We start from the raw sequence: 21254 nt of genomic DNA, 5'->3' as shown, positions 1-21254 counted from the left end.
CCTTATGGAAGTTGCAAGCTCTGTGGTAAGTCCTTAAGAATGTGCAAGCTCCTTTCATGTGCCCTTCCTTAACTTCCACATATATTTTGCAACTTTTTCAACTTTTCTTTAAATCCTTCCAGACAACTTGATGCTTCTATGTAGCAAGGATATCTCAAGAAACTCTTTTTTTTCTTCTTCTTTATTCTTCAAGGAAAGCATATTAGCATTTCTTAAACCCTACTGAAAATGGGAAAGTGCTGCTCTCTTCTCCACCTTCATTGGAACAAGAAAGGAGGGGTGCCAGCTGTGAGGCAAGGGAAGTTTAAATATGCCATCAGAACAACACTTCCAGCTGTAATGCAAAGCTCAAGTAGATTGTCCAGGGAGGCTGTCTCGTGGAGAGTTACGAGAGCATGGTAATCAATGGCTGTGGGGTATGGTTTAAGTGCCTCAAACCTGCCTTGGAGCAGAGGGACAAACCTGGTGCTCCTGGAAGCCATCCAGAAGCTGTGCTGTCTGTGCATTAGTACAGTACAGAGCTGCTAGATCTTCTCCAGGGGAAATACTGTAGCCTTTGAAAGCTTTTAACTGGGTAACCTTTTTCTAAAAGGCTGTTTGACCACTGTAAGTCAGTGGGTGATCCCGTGTCCCATCCACACCCACAGTGCCAGGCCTTTGCTGCTCCTCTGTGTGCCCTTGTTTCTTTCATACCAGTCCCAATGCTCTTTGGACAAAGAGGACTCTTGCCACTAGCAGCTCAAGTGAATTCATTCCCAAGCCAGCAGCTGTTATTGGTGTGAAACACCAGCCAAGTTGAGTTGTCTGAGGCTGCAGTTTCAGCGGTGAAGTTTGTGTGTTCCCAGGACACTCAGGGCAGTGCTTGGGCAGAGCTGATTAACTTGCTTTCATGGTCCCTGTCCCACTGCTGGTTTATGTTTACAGTATCCATAAACAGAGAAAAGAAGCAAGACCACAGTTTCTTGCTCAAATGTGGAAACTCCTGAGAGTTCACAGTAGATCCTCCTCTGTGTTGACCTCCCGCCTTCAGCTTTTGGCTTTTTTCTTTTTATCCTTTCACTGGAAATTTTCATTATTTTCAGAAAAGCAGAAACATCTCCAGACAAAGAAATATGTGGCAATATTACCACACAGAAAATAGTGTTTCCTTGTGATCTTTCTGGGGACAGCTGTTTTACATCACTTCTTTCATGCAGCTTCAAGTGGAGGGTAGAAGTTGGTTTCCTACTTAGCTTTTCAACTGCTAGGACATGATCTGGGACACAAGGACCTACTGACAGTGGAGCTGTAGGTGTCTGAGATGAGTTTGGAGCCCAAAGCCAAACCAGATGGGTGTTCACCCAGCCAGCCCATGACTAACTCTTTCTGTAGATCCTCTTTGGCAGGCAGGAGACAAAGCTTATGGATAATTAGTGTTCCTTCAAGCTTTTCCCTGTGTCCCTGCAAGTTGGGGCTGAGGTTTGTGCACAAAGATTGCAGAAAAGCATGTCCTGCAGCTGCCCGTGCTGCTGCTTGTTCCACTGGTATTCAGAAGTGCCACAATAATGTGGTTTTCCAGCAGTGAGCTTTGAAGGAAAGCTTTGGTGCTTCCCCTCACCCTCTGGCTCACAGAGCACACGGACAGTGGAAGACTGTACCCAAGGAGAGCCTGAACAAGGAAGCTGGGAAAGCTGCCACCATCCTGCACCTCTAAATCACATCAACCACATGTTGGAGATAAATCAGGCATCTAAATGCTGGAGGGTTGATCCAATGCAATTATGTTTTATGAGGTTCTCACTCTCTAATCTTTGGTTTCTTCTCCAGCCAAAGGTGGATGGAAATGCAGAGGCCAGGTGGGCATGGCAGGTTAGCGTGCCACGCAGCTTGTCTGCTCTGGTTTGCTGGGAGAGGAGCAGATCATTTTTGCTCAGACAATTTTTTTCTTGCCCACTCTGCCCAGAGATTGTTTGGCAATGGTAGATTGAAGGGTAGAGTTCAGCCTGCTGCAGCTTTTGCTGTTTTACAAGTGCAAAGTTGCCTGTCCCAAAAGAAATAAAATGCATTTAATAACAACTTAAAAATAATAATTTTTAAAAATCCCACCAAAATATAGAAGCAGGCAGTCAGTGACCTGTGCTGCTTGCTCTGATACCTGGGAGTCTGAGGGGCTCTGTATGCACCTGCTGGAAGCTTGGCCTTTAATGCTGGTGTGAACTGCTGGTTGTTTAGCAGCTCCCTTGTGTGGAAGTTCACAGCTGCATTAACTCTGCAGGGTGGAAATATTTCTTGACATCTGAAAAGCTGCTCTACCCAAAGAGTTGTGGCTTGTAGCACATTGCTCGTTGTTGGTCCTGAATGAACTGTCATCTGCTAAGTGTGGAGAAAAGGAGGCTGAGGGGAGACCTTCTCATGCTTTACAGCTCCCTGAAAGGAAGTTGGAGCCAGGGTGGGTTGGTCTCTTCTCCCAAGCGATAGAACAAGAGGAAATGGCCTCAAGTTGTGCCAGGGGAATTTTGATTGGATATTAGGAAATATTTCTTCCCAGAAAGAGCTGTCAGGCCCTGGGAAAGGCTGCCCAGGGCAGTGGTGGAGTCCCCATTCCTGGAGGGATTTCAAAGCCACGTAGATGTGGTGCTGAGGGACATGGGATACTGGTGGCCTGGGCAGTGCTGGGTTGATGGTTGGACTGGACGATCTTGAAGGTCTTTCACAACCAAAGCAATTCAGTGGTTGTACAGATCAAGGTCTGTGTCCTGCATGCAAGCCCCAGGGGACCCTGCTCACCATGGCTGTGGGCTGGGCGGGTTTTAAGGCAGCTGACACCAGAGGCTCTGCTGGCTTCTCATTTTTCCCAGCATAGCTATCCCAGCAATGCAGGCATATTTAATTAGAGAGCAGCTAATACTTCAGCATTTGCTTCTTTGGGTCTCTGTCTGGATCTCCTCTCTCTGCCTCTCTAAGGTCTGTGTTTGCCACAGAAGCAGGGGTTGATGTCTCAGGTGTCTCCATGCAGTCAGCAGCCCTGTGTGTGTACACATGGGCTTTTGCTGGTGTTTGATATCAATCCTTTCCCACAGCTTTCAGCTGCTGGGCTGAAATGAATGGCTGTGGTTGTGGTGCTGCAGGTGGAGGGAGGATCTGCCCTTCCCAGGTATTCTCAGCTCTCCTGCATGTCAAGCTGGTTGGCTCTGGTAGCCCCTCCAGAGCCTGTGCAGGTGGCTCATTCCAGTTTGTCATTCTCAGTCTCAGATTTCTGTGGATGTGGGGTGAACCTCTCGTGCAGAATGAACAAGCTTATAGATGTGGCTGGAAACCCATTGAGGGGTTTGTTTAGGGTCTACACTTTGCAGTTAATCTCCCTGATAGGGACAGATGGGGGCATCTGGGGGACACCTTTCCATGCTGTGCTAAGGATCAAGGGCACCCTGTTCATCCAGGGTCTCTGCACTGCCTCTGCCTTTCTGGCTCCTGGAGAAGACAGGGTATTTTAGGTGCTGTGCATCACACCACTGCTTCCGGGTCTGATTCTTTGTTCCTCATCAGCAAACGTTATGCTGGCAGACACAAAAGGTGTGAAAATTGGGAGGTGTTTGCTTAGGAGGAGGAGGGTAAAAGGTTTTTTGGTGGTACCAGCAGGACAGGAGAGAGGAATGGTACCAGAACACTCACTGGCTGAAGTAGTGTCCTGCTGGTCTAAGGTTTCTGGTGATGTCTTTTGGACCCATATGCTCATCTGCTACAGGACCCAGATCTAAGAGCTACTGTTCAAAACTGCTTGATGCAGAGTGGCAGCAACTGGAGAGCAGCAAACAGCTTCTGTGGCTCCTGAGCTTAAGTTTCCATGAGCTGCCCAAGAGGTGCTCTCCTAACACTGGCCCCTGTGTGCCTCTTGCTGTCTAGTTTTTGTGACCCAGTCAATTGAACTCTTGCTGCTTTTCTCAGAGGTTTTCATATATACAACATGTTCCTTCCTGGCTGGGTTTCCATGGGCAAGGCTTCCTGAGGGCCCCCCCTTCTCTTGCTGAGCTCTCTAGGTGACTGTGCTCCCCCTCCTTGCTGTTTAGGCAAGTTAAAAATATTTAATTATCACTAAATGCTTTCTACAAGAGAAGATTGCTGTGCTGTTAAAACCAGGATGGACACGACTGGGGAGCAAATGAACGTTTTCAAATCAAGGGTCTGAACATGCAGCGCATGGACCTGAAATAGGTTCCTCCTGCAGAAAGGCCCCAGGTGACCCATCACTTGCTGGTGCAATTACTAGAGTCTTGGCAGCTGGCAAGATCAGCAAACGGGGTTTATGTCAGAGCTTGTTACCTTAATTTGGTTAATTGTAGAGCAGAGTGCAGTGGAACAGGCAGTTCAAACCAGGTTTCAGATCCCTGGGGTGCCGGGCACGGGCAGGGCATTGCCTAGAGAGCAGCTGTGGCTGCATGGGCTGGGGGTGGCAGGCAGCCAGCAGGGTGGGGAGAGCACCCCTCTGCCTGGAAGGCTTTTGCTTACACACCTCTTGCTCCATGGGAGCAGTCAAAGCCACACTTGGCAGCCTCACTTGCAGGTTTGTAACCCTTGATGTGACCCAAAGTCAAATTCAGGCTTGAAAGATGGAGAGGAGACTGAGGTTCATTCCTCCATCTTGAACAGCAAGTCCTAGTGAGGACTGTATTAGGGGATGGAGGTGGGAATGACCATGCTGGAGCACCTACCCAGTGTCCCCAGTCTCCAGGCATCAGTGGAACAATGTAAGAACAAGGGGGTACATGGTGCTTCCAGGCCAATTTCTCAGCCTCTGGTGTGTGTCTGGGACCTCTGTGCCACAGGATGTATCTTTGTGTGATGGATTTCTCTTCCAAGGGTTTGGGGGTACAGTCAGAGCTCACCCACTGTATTTTACAACTTGCCCCATGTGGGAAGACATCCAGGATATTTTCCCAGAAGCATTGCCTCTGAAACTTGGCTTTTTTGCCCCAAGATGTATAACGTGCTGCCAGTTATGTCTGTAAAGGCATTGCTGGTGGGCACAGATCATCTTCCTGGTGATCTGCTGGCTGGCAGGGTGGGATAGAGCTTTGTGGTGGTGATGGTGGGAGAGGACAACTGCTCTGCTGGGTTGTGATCTGTGGGGTGTGTTTGTAAGGAGCCAGGCTGCTCTCATGCAAACAAGAAGTAATAAAACATGAAGGAAGCAAACATTGTGGGAAAGGGGCAGCATGTGGACACCTGGGAGTATGAGCTCATCCTTTTGGAGTGGGAAGAGGTAGATCTCAGCTCCTCTGGTTATTTAACCATGTGCTGCCATGTTCCTAAGTCCATGTGACCCTGGCAGCATTAAGAGATGTGATGTTTAGCAACTCGCTGCAAGTTTCTGGAAAGCTACAACTCTTGCTGGGTGAGGCAGGGAGTGGACATCGAGGTGTCAGCTCCTCAAGCATTGGAGGAGGAACAAAAAGCCCCTTCACTTCCCACCAAGTCTCCTCTCCCTGCTGGCTGCTCCTCTGCCAGTAGCTGCATTTTGGTGCTTCAAAGCCACGGTGGGTACAAGGAAGAAGTGTGGGAGCAATTAGTGATGTCCCACCCATCCTGTCAGCCCCGCCCACCCACGGTGTAATAACATGCCAGGTTTTGTTCCCATCCCTTTGCTTAGTGCTGCTCCATAGCCATCCTGCTGCCTTGGCCTCCTCTTTGCTCCCATGTCCCTGAGGGCAGGCAGGCCTCCTGACACACAGCCAAAGTGTCTCTACAGCCCAGCGGGTCACCAAACTGGGCTTGGGACCTTCCTTGCCCAAAGGCTGAAGATGCTGGTGGTGGCTCATCCTGAATGCAGGCATGGGGTTTTGGGCTGGGGACCACCAATGCTCTTCTCCCCTCCTAGCCAGCTGGGCAAGGGCAGCAGCTCGGCCCTTCCTTGATGGCACCAGCACATGGTTTCCTTGTGAGGTTTGGGAAGGCATGGAGTGAAATCTGCAGATGCCTCAGAAAGAGGGAACATTTAGCCTGAGAGCTTTTTGCCTGTGACAAACAGAGGTTTTCAGTGGAACCTGATGTCCAGCTGTGGACAAGAAATGGAAGTGTCAGCCCATGGCAGGATGCTGCTTGTGCCCTGGCTGCTCCCAGATCAGGGCATCCTCCTGAGATGGTGATCCCTCACGCTGGGTGGGAGCTGGGTGACTGGCAGAGCATGAGCAGATCTTTGAGAAGAGACATCCCCAGGGGTGTCTGAAATGCCTGGAGAGCTCTCCTGCTCTCCTGGTCCATCCCTGTGCTGTTCCAGTAGCTAATTACTGTCACTGTTAACAAAAAGAGTATCTTATTCCCTTAGCAAAAGACCTGGAAGGAGCTAGACTGGTAATTATTCAGGGGCAGCAGAAAATAAACTCAGGAAAGCTGAGCCTGAGGGATGGAGCAGAATGTGATACTGTGCACACCCATCTTATGTTCAACTCAGTCTGGTGTTGCCCAGACCTGATTGCCCTGTGCATGAGCTGTTGCTGTGAAGAAGGCAGAGGGGAGCTGGTTTTCTGAGCAGCTTTGTGAGCAGGGAGTGTTTTGAACACTGTGTTAGGGAATATCTTTTTGCCCTGGTTGGGACTCAGCAGGATCAAGAGAAGGAAGTGCAGGAAACAATGCCCAGGATGGAAAGGATAGAGATAGAGCTGAAGGGTCAGGTAGAGAGGGTGAAAGACGATGTAGCTTTCACACGTGCACTGGGCAGCTCTGTGTGACTGGCACAGATTTGTCCCTTGGGAAGCCCCATGAATGGAAGATGCACCAGCAGATGGTCCCATAGGGAAAAGTCACCTTTTCCCACCACTGGGAAGGTGAGTGCCAGGCATCAAAAGGTCTGTGCATCCATAGGGGAATGACAGTTTCCAGCATGAGATGGGAAGAGAGGCCACCCAGAGGCAAAATGCCTGGGTGTGCTGATACCCCTCTCCTTTCCCCAGAGGCACGTCCCAGGTACCTTGTGCTAAGAGATGAAGGGTTAAGCTGCAGGCCCTGCTGACTGCCATGTGATGCAGTTGCCGGGTGATTAGTAAAGATCTGTGCCCTAAGAGGAATCACATGGGCTTCCACAGGGCTCCCTGGGTGCAGACGGTGCCCTGTGAGTCCTGCTGCGCTTCCGGGTGCGCCGAGGGGAGCGCGGGGTCCTCGAGAGGAGCGTGGCCTCTCCATCCCAGGCCTACACCCAGGCTCCACATCAAAAGGCAGGGTACAAAACAACTGCAGAGCATTTTAAAGCAAAATAAATAAACCCTTGGCTGCTCTGGGAGAGTTTTGACCAGAGGTACAATCGAGTCTGTCTATTTATGGCTTTTCATTTCTAAAGCAGATACATAACAGGAACTTTTGATATTTAGAAGCTGGCTTCTTTGGGACTTGATATTCAAGCCCCAAAGAACCTGACTTCCCACAATCAAAGGGATTGCCAGAACCCTCTGCTTTATCAGGTGGCTGGTGGGACCAGAGGAAATCCTGGGTTTCTGCTTTATTGGGTGACTGGTGGAAGTGAAGGAAATCCTGGGGTTTTATCGAACGAAAGCAGCTTTCAGTTGAGAGGCCGATGTGACAATATCTGTTTGCAAAGCATCTTGCAGCAGGAAGGTCCCCAGAATGTTTTCTTCTCAGGGAGAAGATATCTGGGAGATTACCTCGGTGACAGCACGTTGCAGTGTGAGAAAGTTTTGAGGACTCAGTTGCTTGAGACAAGTATATTTGGGGCTTAAGAAATAAGTGCACGTGCTCTTCAGCATAAACTGAAAGGTATCAATGTGATAATTAAGTATCCTAAGAGCAGCTTTAGGATTAAACTTCCAGGTTTCTATGCTTCATCACCCACGGAGGCCCCTGGGGTTGACAAGCTGTCTGCATCCATCCTTTCTTGGTTTTGTTTTCTGCAGGTGATGTGTCAAACCTGGCTCCTGAGCACTCCTTCGAGGGCACAAAAACGGGCGTGGGGAAGATTGTGTTGGCTTTGTACAGCGGTCTCTTTGCCTATGGAGGATGGTAAGCTGCAGCCCTCTGTCTCTCTTCAGTGCTATATATTGTGGAATCATAGAATCATAGGATTGTTCTGGTTGGAAAAGACCCTTAAAATCATCCAGTCCAACTGTTAGCCCAGCCTTGCCAAGGCCACCCCTAAACCATGTCCCTCAGCACCACATCTGCATGGCTTTGAAATCCCTACAGGGATGAGGACTCCACCAGTGCCCTGGGTCACCTGGGCCAGGGTCTCACAACTCTTCTGAGGGAAGAAATTTTTTCCAATGTCCAATCTAAACCTCTGGCACAACTGGAGGCCATTTCCTCTTATACTATCGCTTGTTACTTGGGAGAAGAAACAAAAATACCCCCTCACTCCAGCCTCCTTTCAGGCAGTCGTAGAGAGCAGGAAGGTCTCCCCTTAGCCTTCTTTTCTCTGAACTAAAGTGGAAATTTAAGGTTAGAGATAATTGACTTCTTTGGTGACCACATTTCTATCTTCAAGTCTTGTAGAATATAACATTAATGAAAGTGGGACCATCTTAGTTCACTCCTTTGTCTCCACATTGTGTTTGTAGGAAGAGTGTGGTCGACTTTCTAGTAAGCAGAGCAATAAGGCAGATGTTTTGGGTTTGTCTGGTTGTGTTAATAGACATATTTCATGCCCCATTGCCAGCCAGGACACAGTAACAAAAAGAAGCAGTGGTGATCATGGGATTTAGAAGAGGCAGCAGATGATGGTTGCTTGGTGCAGCTTGTACATGGTTTTAAGAAAAAGCAGCAGGGTGGGTTTAGCTAGCAGGGGGAGATGTGGTACATGCCAAGAGATTATTTAGAGTACCAAACTGAAGCTCCTGGAGAGCTTTTCTGTTGCAAGGAAGCTGGCAGAATGGTGAGCTTGGGCCACCAGCACTATCCAGGGCTTGTGCCATGTCTTGGACTAGGCATCAGCCATCACAAGTTTTACTGCAGGTTTCAGTCTCTTTACTCCTCCTGAAATTCCTGTGCAGGTGAGTTAGATGAAGGGCTTAATTTATTCCATGAACTAACCAGAATTAACCACTGTTCTTTTTTAAATTACAGGAATTACTTGAATTTTGTTACAGAAGAGATGATAAATCCCTACAGGTAGGTGTGTGTCCTGTGATGACTTCCCTGTGAAGAAAATCAGTTCTTGAGGAGCCCTTTCCTCATGAGTGTAACAGGGGTTGCTAGTCATCCAAGAAGCCAAGGTCTTTTTCTAGGGAAATAGAAAATGAGGGAAATTAATGACATTGTTCTTCCCTGGGGCAGGGGAAAGCAAATAATAATCTCTGTATGAGAAGGGCAGTTGCTCACTCAGCTTTCCTGTACTGCTAATATTATCAATGTTGTTGGAAGGTCCTGCTTCCTTGGCATGGCACATCTCTGAATTATAGACGAGGAAGAAGCACTTCTGGCTTTATTGCTGTATTGTATAAACTCCCACAAGAGTATTTGTGTAAACAGATGTTTGTCACGTGCTTTTCCTGTTCTCTTGAGCAAGAGCTGCTTCCTGTGCTGCTCCTGCCTTCCAGGGTTATGCAGAGGACCTGGTGGGATGGGGATGGGCCACCCCAAAGCAGGACATGGCTGATAAATCATTTTTCTCATAGGGAAGGTGCCTGAGAGGCACTGTTGAAGCTTCAGGGTTGCTTGGGCAGGAACCCATTACTGGCTGACCCTGGCAGTGGTTAGTGCCTGCTGGGAAGCATTAGGCTTGATATGCCCTTTCCTTCACAAACACAGTTACAAAAAAGTTTTTTGCAGGCATGATATTTGACTGGCTCCTCCTGTGGCTTTGAGCACCACTAGACCAATTCTACGTGGCATCAAGCAGGGTTTCCTTTTTCAATTTCCATTCGTAAATGAAGTTAGACTCTTTGCAAAGGCAAATTGGTACCAAGGTACCAACACAACCTTGTCTTTACAGACCCACTCAGGCTGTGTCTGAAATAATTTTCTTTCAGTTTCATCAGTCCAGCCCAGCTGCACAGAGTTAGAGCCTAAAAACACCTGCTGAATCCCTGATCTTTCTAGCTCCCACAGGGAACCCACCAGCACAAATGCTTCTCCTTTGCCCAGGAGGGAATGCATGTGCTGCTGCCATTGGCTGGCAAGGGTTGGTTTTAATGACTTGCCTGGAAGTACAGCCAGTGCTTCTCTGTGCAAAAAGTCCCTTCTGCCATAATCCTTCACTCTACATCTGCAGCCTCCAGGCTTGTCCCTATGTGGGCATCTTCTCCTCTCCCAGGGGAGCAGTATGTGCCTGGGAAATAGGACATGCTGAGGAGACAGAGAAGAGCAGAATGGCTCAAGGCAACTCAAAGTGAGAGCCACCCATCCCTGCATTAACAACTCTCTGAGCTGCAGTGCTCCAACACAGTGTGTCCAGAGGAGGGCAATGAAAATGACCTGAGGGCTGGAGCACCTCTCTTATGAAGACAGGCTGAGGGAGTTGAGGTTGCTCAGCCTGAAGAAGCAAAGACTCCAGGGGGACCTTGTAGCAACCTTCCAGTACCTGAAAGGGGCCTATAAGAAAGCTGGGGAAGAGCTGTTCTCTGGGCATGTAACAATAGGACAAGGGGTCATGGTTTCAAGCTAGAAAAGGGTAGATTTAGGTTGGATATTAGGAGAAAGTTCTCCAATATGAGATTGCCTAGAGAGGTGATAGAGGCCCCATTCCTGGAGACATTCAGGGTCAGGCTTGATGGGGCACTGAGCAATCTGGTCTAGTTGGAGATGTCCCTGCTGATTGTAGGGGAGTTGGACTAGATGACTTTTAGAGGTCCCTTCCAACGTGAGTGTGTGGCCGCCTGCCATTGGCTGGCAAGGGTTGGTTTTAATGACTTGCCTGGAAGTACAGCCAGTGCTTCTCTGTGCAAAAAGTCCCTTCTGCCATAATCCTTCACTCTACATCTGCAGCCTCCAGGCTTGTCCCTATGTGGGCATCTTCTCCTCTCCCAGGGGAGCAGTATGTGCCTGGGAAATAGGACATGCTGAGGAGACAGAGAAGAGCAGAATGGCTCAAGGCAACTCAAAGTGAGAGCCACCCATCCCTGCATTAACAACTCTCTGAGCTGCAGTGCTCCAACACAGTGTGTCCAGAGGAGGGCAATGAAAATGACCTGAGGGCTGGAGCACCTCTCTTATGAAGACAGGCTGAGGGAGTTGAGGTTGCTCAGCCTGAAGAAGCAAAGACTCCAGGGGGACCTTGTAGCAACCTTCCAGTACCTGAAAGGGGCCTATAAGAAAGCTGGGGAAGAGCTGTTCTCTGGGCATGTAACAATAGGACAAGGGGTCATGGTTTCAAGCTAGAAAAGGGTAGATTTAGGTTGGATATTAGGAGAAAGTTCTCCAATATGAGATTGCCTAGAGAGGTGATAGAGGCCCCATTCCTGGAGACATTCAGGGTCAGGCTTGATGGGGCACTGAGCAATCTGGTCTAGTTGGAGATGTCCCTGCTGATTGTAGGGGAGTTGGACTAGATGACTTTTAGAGGTCCCTTCCAACCCAAGGCATTCTACAATTGTATGAATTTGTATTTTCTTCCTAGAAACCTGCCTCTGGCCATCATCATCTCACTGCCTGTAGTCACTCTGGTTTATGTGCTGACAAACTTGGCTTACTTCACAACCCTGACGAAGGAGCAGATGCTGCTGTCTGAAGCCGTGGCTGTGGTAAGATGGGTGCATTTCTGCTGTGACTCGCAGGGCTGGTTAAATCAGATGTACAATCTCTGCATACATCTCTGAGTTTGTTCCAGACTGGCCATGGCTGTTTACAAAAAACCCTGATGGTTGACAGAAGATAAAGAGGAACTGTGACGGGAGCAGGGACGAACAGTGTGATACCAAGTGGGATTAATCACAGACAATAGTAAGGGTGGGCAGACAGTTAATGCTGCTCCTCATTTGTAAATATGCAAGGTTGCTGCTGGCCTCATGACTTATCATCAGTTACCAGAGCATGATATTTATGAGAAAAGGTCATTCACTTAATACTGAACTAGATTGTTCTCTCTCTGTGCCTTCCTTGTTTTAGTGAAGAGAGAAAAAGAATCCTTCTGTCAATTAAAATGCCATTGTGTCAGAAATCCTAGTTGTGTCAGAAATCCTGGTTGCTTCAGAAGGGAGAAGATTGGTGTGACCTTGCAAATAGTGTGGCCAGGAATATTCAGTTCTCCACTGGCTATCTTACAGTCTAGGATGAGCTGGTCTGGACCATTCAGGTGGTATCGTTCCATCCTTGGGGTGGTACCCAGCCCTGCTCCAGCCTGCATGCTGTCAGTGCTGAGTTACTGGAGAAACCAGTCCATGTTGCCTTGCTCCAGTTCTGTGCCCTTGCAGGTCTTGAAATCAATAAAACAATGTTGGCATAAAGCTGCAGGGAAGCAGTGCAGGGACAGTTGATGATACAAAACCCCAACCGTGTTTCTAAGGGGCTGTGTCCCAGGGTTCCTTACTCAGCAGTTGGCAGGCACTGCCTGTCTGCATCTCCTCACAGTTTCCTTTTTGTCTTGAACTTCTGGATAGCTATTCTGATAAAAGTTGTGTCCTCACTCTGAGGGAAGGGCTTTCGGCTTGTTTTTTTGCAGTTCCACAAAAAGGTTTTTCAGGAAGGAGGAACAGCACATGGCAATATGGAAAACTCCATAACAGCTTCAGCACTATGTCATTTGTCCAAATTTCACAGAATCATAGGCTGGTTTGGGCTGGAAGGGACCTTAAAGATCCTCCAGTTCCACCTCCCTGCATGGCCAGGGACACCTCCCACCAGCCCAGGTTGCTCCAAGCCCCATCCAACCTGCTCTTCAACACTGCCAGGGATGAGGCAGCTACAGCTGCTCTGGGCAACCTGGGCCAGGGTCTCACTACCCTCATGCTAAAGAATTTCTTCCTAATGTCTAACCTAAATCTCCCCTCCAGTTTTAATCCATTACCCCTTGTCCTTTCACTACAGGCCCTCATAAAAAGCCCCTCCCCAGCTCTTCTGTAGGCCCCTTCAGATACTGAGTTGTAGGCAGCTGGGAGTTCTTTTGGATCTTCTGGGTGTGAAATGTCTCTCTTGTTGCCCCTTACTTAGGATTTTGGGAACTACCACCTTGGTGTCATGTCCTGGATAATTCCTGTCTTTGTTGGCTTGTCATGCTTTGGATCTGTCAATGGGTCTCTCTTCACTTCTTCCCGGTAGGTTTCTTGCTCAATTTTGTGGTTTTTGTTTACAAGTCATGTTTCATGCCTCTTCGCGTGGAGTTGTCCTCCAAAGAATGGCTGCGGGGAGACACAAAGTGTGAAGGGTCTGGAGACCATGTGAGGAATGCAGGGGAAAAAATGAAAAGACTTCAAAACTGTATCCAGTTTAAAGGAAACTGTTTCAGTGGTCTTGATCTTCTGTTCCTCAGGCAAAGTCCTGCTGATTCATAAACACAGGCTTGGGGCTCAGTGATGTTGCCTGAGAAAGTGGCTTTAATGAAAAGCAGAAACTTACAAAACTTTAGAGCTGAGAATCCTTCCAGAAAGAGGAGAAAGGACAGGGCAGGATGGGGACTGAGATGGTTCCAACTCTGACGCATCTTCCGTCTTGTCTTGGAAAAGTCCCTTACTGTCCTCTCTGGAAAGGAGGACCATAAATACATTGCTTCATGCCTTCTTTGCTTGTCTCCAGCCTTCCGTGGTAAAGTGCAGAGCTGGCATTGTACAAGGCACCACTCAGGTGGAAAACCTGCGTGTGGAGCCTGGGCGTTCTAGCCTGGCAGGCTCCAAACCCCAGCCTAGGGCTGAAGGTTGCAGAGGTGGTAACTGCTCTGTCTCCCCCACCTCAGGCTGTTCTTTGTGGGATCCCGAGAAGGACACTTGCCTTCAATCCTGTCGATGATTCACCCTAGGCTTCTCACTCCTATGCCCTCCCTTGTCTTCACAGTAAGTACGTGGGCTGTGGGGATGGGCATCAACTTGGGATTAAGAGGTATGATCCTGTTGGAGTGGGGCTACTTGGGCACCACCTCCAGACACAACCATTCCTACACCTACAGGAGAGGACAGACCCTCCTACTTCTCCTCATATCCTTATATTCCACTTCTAAGTTACTCCAGGCACCAACAGAAAATAGCTCAAATAAGTGAAAAATAATCAACCCAATTCTTTCCCTGGCAAAAAAAAATCCTAAAATACCTGTGTTTAGTGTTGTAACATATGTGGGTTTGCCTCCTGCCTTTGCTAATGGCTTTTTTTTTTCCTGGATGCAGTGTGTCATGACCCTTCTCTATGCCTTCTCCAACGACATTTTCTCAGTCATCAACTTCTTCAGCTTCTTCAACTGGCTGTGTGTGGCTCTGGCCATCATCGGCATGATGTGGCTGCGTTACAAGAAGCCAGAGCTGGAAAGGCCCATCAAGGTGAGAACAGTGGGGTAATTGCCTGATGGGTCCTCACTGAGTCCCTTTTCAGCACCAGAGAAGGTTCAGCAAGTATGGCTGCCTGTCCTGGATGGAATTGTGTCTAGCATTGCACATGTGCAGGGGAAAAGTTGGGGTGCAGCTCATGCAGGTGTCCCATGAAAATCTGCCAAATGCCAGTTGGTGCAAGAGGGCAAAGTTGCCGTGGCCATAGGGACATCAGAATGAGGGAGGCTCTGGGTGTCAGAGATGTGGGCTATTCTGGTGGGGTAGCCCAGTGGGAAGCTCTCAGTGACTAACATACTCCCCAGGACAAATCACAGGCTGTGGTTCTCAGTGAAACACTCTGTACCATCATGGAATCCACTTCAAATAGTTTTTTAACAAAGCAGCCAAGCCCACGCCTGCACAGATGAGAACTGTGTTCTCTTTGTCCTTGGCCAGCTTGGCAGTGCCTGTCCCATCTGGGAGGAGGCCAAGATCATGTCAGCCACAAGCATGTCTGCCCTTCTGAAAGGCATGTTTCTCACTCATCCTCCAGCACACTCAGGTCTCTGCCCAGCAACAGGCAGCCAGAGACAAACAAGCTCTCAGACCTGTACTGGTGCTGTCCCAAAGTAACTCCTTGCAGGGTGTTTTCCTTTGGGTTTTGGATTTTCTTCTAAGAGGTGGGCTGCTCTCAGTGGGTTCCCTGCTCACAGCAGTGTAGCTGAGTCCCCTGACAATCACCCATGAAGGTGCCATGGCTTGTGCTGTGGTTGCTGCTGAATTTGATGCTGTTGGTACAGATGCTTTTTATAAGGAATCATTCAAGTATGGAATTGGGGTCAAAAAAAGGGTGCTGAGAAAGGCTTGTGACTCTTGGCAAGCCACGACTCTATGATTTGTTTTGCTGGTTTTCAATGTGCATGTCAGCCTACATCTGTTTTCTCCAGGACTGAGGAAGAGTATCCATACCTTCCCCATGGCAGTTCAAGGTCACGGTCCCCTTGTTCAGAGCACTAGGGCAGACAGGAGCACTGTCCACACAGGGTCCCGTGGTGGAGCATGAGTTCCTTCTCGCCCCAGGCTCTACAGCTAGATACACTTCACTAGAAAGTGTCCCCTGCTCCCCTGATACAACTTCTAATCTGTTCTTTGGCTCCTCGTTTAGGTGAACATCTGCCTGCCCGTTTTCTTCATCCTGGCCTGCTTGTTCCTCATTGTTGTTTCCTTCTGGATGACACCAAAAGAATGTGCAATTGGCTTTGTAATCATCTTCAGCGGGATCCCTGTTTACCTCTTTGGAGTCTGGTGGCAAAACAAGCCCAAGTGGGTTCTCCAAGGCATCTGTAAGTACCACTAGGGAAGGGCAAGGGTGCAGACTTGGCTTCTGCTCCAAAGCCAGCAGTTTCCTAGTCAGCACGCTGCAGCTGGTAGTACCAGCTCTCCTTCATGTAGTGGAGGTTTCTCCTCAATTGTTCTGTAACGGCAACAAGTTTTAACCTGATGATTACTTTATCTACCAGGCACCCAAAACGCTCCTTGCAACACTGACTTGCAATAATTGCAGAGTTTGGGCCAAGTACCATGGCTTTTTTATCTTGGCAAACAGGTTGTTGTCACGCAGGGGTGTGTAATTCCTTGAGCACGTTGCTGCCGTTCTTCTGCTTCCTGTAAAAACACAGGGTCAAGGCTTCTGTCAGCAGAGAATCCCTTTCTAGTGGAGTAGGAAGGGAAAAGCAGTAACAGTCTTAGTACAGCTGGCCTCAATTTGACTGCTGAAAACTCAGAATTAGTCCCAGTCCTTCTCTTAGCCAGTTCTAACATCCCTGATCCAGTCAAAGCTCTCCTTGGCATCTGAATGTGGCAGAGGAGAATTGCAAAGGGAGGAGAAAATCCCCCTTGATATTTTCTCTTACAAGGTTTATTTTTAAGGTATCTTCGTGTCAGGTTTCCCAGCACTGGGCCTGCACATGGTGTGTTTTGAAGGAATGGAGAGGCTGTGCTTGGCACATGTAACCTCTGGCTGAACAACTGAATCAAGAAAGTCAATCCATGTTGTCCAAGTAACTCCACCATCTGCTTCCCAGCTCTCCTGCAACAGGCTGACCTAGAAAAGGAGACAAGCAGAAATGCCCAGCCTTAGCTGGATGCTTTTTATGAAGAAGAAAAAGGCTTTCAACAGTGCTCAGCACTTGCTATTCTTTTTTTTTCCCTGTCTCTCTCTCTCAGTTTCTCTCAAACACTTTTTTATTCTGAGTGTTAGGCTCAGTTCCTGGAAAAGCCATTTTTTGAATGCCTTGGTGGCAAATTATCATATTAATTGTTTTCCTCCCCCAGAAGCTTGCAAGGAGAATATTGAAAATATTCTGGGAACACAGAATGATAATCCTTCAAATGTCCAGTTAGAAACATATGAACTTTAAATGTGTATATTCATATATTGCAGATAATTTGATCACCTCCAACTGATCTGAGTTTGACCTTACATGTATTTAGAATTAGTTTTAGCTTTACCAGGCAAGATTATCTTGTGATGTCTGAAGGCAGACGGAAGCAGGGGAAAGCACAGGTGTGTTTGGCTGTCAGCCACCAGAACTAATGGGTGGAAAAATAAAGTTACTTCAGGTTAGCACCTTTCCTGTGCAGACTTTTATCTGAAGTGCTTCCTTTGCTCCTGACCTGCTCAATAAAGTCTGCCTTGTGCTCAGCATCCTGAGTTGGTTTTGTCTGGGGTACTCAAGCCTTTAAAGACGCTCATACAGGTAATGTTTTCAAAATGGGAAGTAAAAGCATCAGCTTGTATTTTCTGTGCCCAGTTCTGCTGTTGTGCCTGACTCAGTTTTGGTTGCTGGTAGTTCTGGCATCCAAACTTAGTTCCTGTATCCCCATTACATTAGAAAGTGGTGTCGAGAGGCCATGGAGCCACCCTGGGGCAGGACAGCATCCTTGCAGGAGCAGAGCTCCCAGTGTTACATGTTAAAGTTCTAGAGATGAGCAATGAGCAGCCAGTGGCACATTTGCTTTCAAGTCTTAAATTGCATTTGGGACTAATCCTGCTCAGAATCACGGTGGGGAGGCACATGGGTCAGCCCTTGTGCAGCAGAGAGGATCATGAACCAAGACCAGGATCTGTTTGGGGCCCCTGCATGTGATATCTGACCTGTACTTTGCTTTCTTCCCCCACAGTCTCTGCCACAGTCCTGTGCCAGAAGCTGATGGAAGTGGTTCCACAAGAATCATAAGCAGGAAGAGCAGAGACACTGATCTCGAGGAAACGCACAATATTTTAAGACGACACAAGGAGAAAATGCTTCTGATCCCTCGTAAATAAAACCTGGAGCACCCCGTGGGAGCTGCTGCCTGTCTGACACCATGTCCTTGGCTCTGCCTTGTCTCCTCCAGTCCCCCCATCACCACCCCTGAGCCTGGCAGACAAGCAGCTCTGCAGTGAGAAGTTCTTGGTACGACCATGGGCCAGGAGGAGGAATTCCTGCCAGCAGCTTTAAAGGGGTCCAGCCTGTCCGGCAGCAGCAAGTCTGACCAGCATCTGTGTGTGTGTGACACTGAGGGCTGCACTTCAGGTCTCTGTAGGCTTTTTTTGGTTTGGGTCTGGGATCCTCCAGACAATGTCAATCTGCGTTGCCAGCCATGCCTGGGGCTCTCACAAAGCCACAGGGTGGTCCTGAGCCTGGCCCACCTGCCTTACCAAGGTGGGATGGGTGGGAAGCAGAGGTTGGCTGATGTTGGCTCCCACGCTCACACACACACACACTCATACCAAAATATGTGCTGCTGGAGGCTTTGGACTCTGTCCACTGGCAATGATTTGGGTGAGACAAGGCAGAGCAGAATTAGTGTCAGAGAAATGGTCTGGGGAAGCCTTGTCTGACTCACTGCGTTCCTTACAAGAGCAGTCAGGGTTCCCTGCCACTACCTGGCTTTTAACTCTCAGATCCAAACAATCTCCCTGCTATTGAGCCTGTCCTCTGGGATGCTCTTCACCAGAAAACCCATCCTATGGCCCTGGGAATTGGCACTGGGGCAGGTGCAGGCCTGAGGGTGGAGTTCCTCCTGATAAACCCAGAGAACTGCAGTTAGCAGAAAGCCAAGTCCTTGTCTTGCTAGCCCCACATTTTCCTGTGGGTAGGCCGTCATTCAGCATGGGATGAGCAACATGCTCTCCAAATGGCCCTGCTCATTTGCCCCTAAACCATTTGCAAAGAATAATTAAGAGTAGGATTCCTTTGGCTCTTCCCTGGGCTCTGCCTGGGCACTGCCTGTCACTGTGTCCTTTGTTGTGCTGTGTCTCTTCTAGAACGTGCAGTGGAGATGGGACCAACTGGGTCTGGTGGTGTAGAAGGGGGCAGATGTCCCCAAAAGGCTGGAGCCTGGCTTTGATCTCAGTCTGCTGTAGATGGTCTAGTTTGCTCTAAGAAGCAGGGACTGAGGGCCTGGTCCTCCTTTGAGCAGAACTGCAGCATCAGGTTTGGCTTGGAGAGATGCCCCCACCAACACCCTCCCATTCAGGGAGGGATCTTTGAGCACAAGCCACCATCCACATGTGAAGTCTTGTTCTGCTGTTGTGGGTGGTGCAGTCACATCCCCTGAGCCCACCCAGAATTCCTCTAGTTCCCGGGTAGTCAAAACTGTCCTCTTAAGAATATGTTGCTTTACTTGGTCAAAAGCATCACCCTTTCAGCAAAACTGCAGCTGCTGAACAATTTGCTCATTGTGTGTCTACGCTCAAGATGATAGTAGGAAATCAAAAGCATCTTGTGAGCTGCTTCAGTCTCTGTGACAAATCTTTGTGCTTGTGCTTTGTGCAAATGGGTTGTGGAACTACTTTTTCTCTGCAATATTTTTTGTGAACTAAGCTGTTTGGAAGCTGGGATCCTCCAAGAGTTATTGCTTTCTACTGGATTCTCCTCTTAGCATAGAGTTCTTTTGGATGAAGAGGCATTAAGGACACCAGTGGTACTAGCTCATGCTTTGTCCTTTTAAGAAGTTGCATAGTAAAAAAACCAAGAGTGCGTGTTATAGGAGGTGGCAGCTTTTGTTGAAGTGTGTGACAGTGACCGTGGTTATGGCAGCGAGTGTCTTTGTGCAGCTCTTTGCTGTTGCTTCACCAACCACATGTCTTTGCTTTGAGATGGGGCAGGAGGAGTGAGGGAGACAATCGTCACATGAAGAACCTTTGCTGTCAGGTTGCTTCTTCCAGGGCAGCACAGAGATAGCCAAGCCAGCTCAGTAGCTTCACACGTCAGCATTGATCTCTCCTGGAGTTAACTTGCAGCTGGTCTGGGTACATCTACAGTGTAGAAGAACCCAAAGTTATGGCCAGGGCCTGGCTGTTCAGGGACCTACATGCCATGAATTGGAGCATCTCAGATTCAGTGCCTGCAGGGAGGCGTCTGCAGAAACAAGGTCATGAGCCACAAAACCTGAAGGCAATTTTTTGAATCCTTCCAGCTGAAGGCTGATGTTTTCGCAGGGCAGTGATGGGAAATTATGATTTATGCTGGACCTGTTTCATGGAGGGAACCTCAGTCTGTCACCTCCCACTTGATCTGCAGGTTTTGTGGCTGTAATGGTCTTGGGGCTGGTTTCCTGCAGGGCCTGGGTTCAACGTAGGGACTCTCAGTGCTAACACAGACCAGCAGAATTAATTGTGATGCAAAGCAAAGGGATTTTAACTCCCAGCCACCTCAGGCCAATGTAAATCAGCACTCAAGTCCAAGCCACAGAGAGCTCAGAAATAGGTCCAGGTCTCCCAAAGGCATGGAGTTTGGACAAGTCTTTAATTGACTTTCATCAGTGATGAAGACCATCACTACATGATAGCCTCTTGGTGAACTTTTCACACTGGTTTTAAAGAGGAGATGTCACAGTGAGAAATATTTTTTTATGAATTAACTGTTCTTAATTAAATCCTTAACTTGCTTGCTCTTTATGAATTTTTATGATTTTTCACTTGCTGCTGAAGATTTTTCTCTTGTACTAACCTGCTGGCTCTGGCATTGATACCATATATTTTGTGGTGATCTTGCCACCATCTCCATGGCAATAGAGGTTTAGGAAGAAGCTGAACCAGGTACCAGCACAGAATGACAAAAAAATGTTGAATTTGCTCAGTCTGAGCTCACATCTCAAAGTTTGCCATTCAGAAACCTGATTTCTTTTATCCTTGATTTATTGACCCCAAGAGTTTCCCTCCACCAGAGCTTGGTGACATGGCTGGCAGAGGGTGAGTTATTTTTTCCTGGAGTTTAGGGAGATCATAAGGGGGTAAAAACTAAAGAAAACTAAAGCAATTTTCACTCCAGTGGGTGAAGGGGCTGCTGGCAGCATCTGCCGTCCAGTAACTCAGATCAGCAACCAGGAACATCTGCTGCTGCCCTTGGGGCTTGCTGTGCTCAGCTGAATTTGGGCATGGAAAAAGAGAGACTACACCTCCAGGAAAGACCTCCTGGCTGCTTGTTTTCCTCGAATGTGGAACAAGATGTTACCAAGGGCAAGGGGAGCAACAGAGACTTCACAGAAAATTTCTCATTGTTCCCAACACTGGATGTGGGATTTCTCTGTTGTTTCTCTTGTGCCCCGCTGAGCCCGTGATCAGTCATGCCTGTCACTACCCACCAACGAGATAAACCCTTCCCACAAAGGACACCCACAACCACAGGAACCATCAGTTTGCTTTCCTAAACAGTAGCTACAGTGAAACGAGGTACCTCGTGAATCTATTTCATATGACAGTATTCTGGAAATACAGCCAGAGCTGCTGGGTCTGTGAGGTTGTACAATCATTTGGGTTGGAAAAGACCTTTAAGATTGAGTCCAACTGTGGAGCCATGGCTGCGTGTTCCTGCAAGGGGTGGCTGTGCCACAGTAGTC

At 48.4% G+C, this 21254-nt stretch overlaps 1 protein-coding gene across 1 annotated transcript in view; it reads left to right on the top strand.

Moving 5' to 3' along the window:
• The window catches only part of SLC7A5 (solute carrier family 7 (amino acid transporter light chain, L system), member 5), a gene marked incomplete at its 5' end in the record, with an annotated part of 30668 nt that extends 12969 nt beyond the window's left edge, over positions 1-17699 (top strand). The window contains 8 exons of the mRNA XM_010001105.1: positions 7881-7986; positions 9046-9090; positions 11537-11660; positions 13066-13169; positions 13805-13901; positions 14229-14378; positions 15532-15709; positions 17550-17699. Of these exons, the coding sequence (XP_009999407.1) occupies positions 7881-7986; positions 9046-9090; positions 11537-11660; positions 13066-13169; positions 13805-13901; positions 14229-14378; positions 15532-15709; positions 17550-17605 (860 nt within the window). The remainder of the gene's footprint in view (positions 1-7880; positions 7987-9045; positions 9091-11536; positions 11661-13065; positions 13170-13804; positions 13902-14228; positions 14379-15531; positions 15710-17549) is intronic.
• Between the last annotated feature and the right edge of the window lie 3555 nt (positions 17700-21254).

Source organism: Chaetura pelagica, unplaced genomic scaffold, assembly GCF_000747805.2.
Source record: "Chaetura pelagica isolate M959 unplaced genomic scaffold, ChaPel_1.0 scaffold227, whole genome shotgun sequence".
NCBI lineage: Eukaryota > Metazoa > Chordata > Aves > Apodiformes > Apodidae > Chaetura > Chaetura pelagica.
The sequence above is the reverse complement of the archived record's forward strand: the minus strand, read 5'-3'. Positions and strand labels throughout refer to the sequence as shown.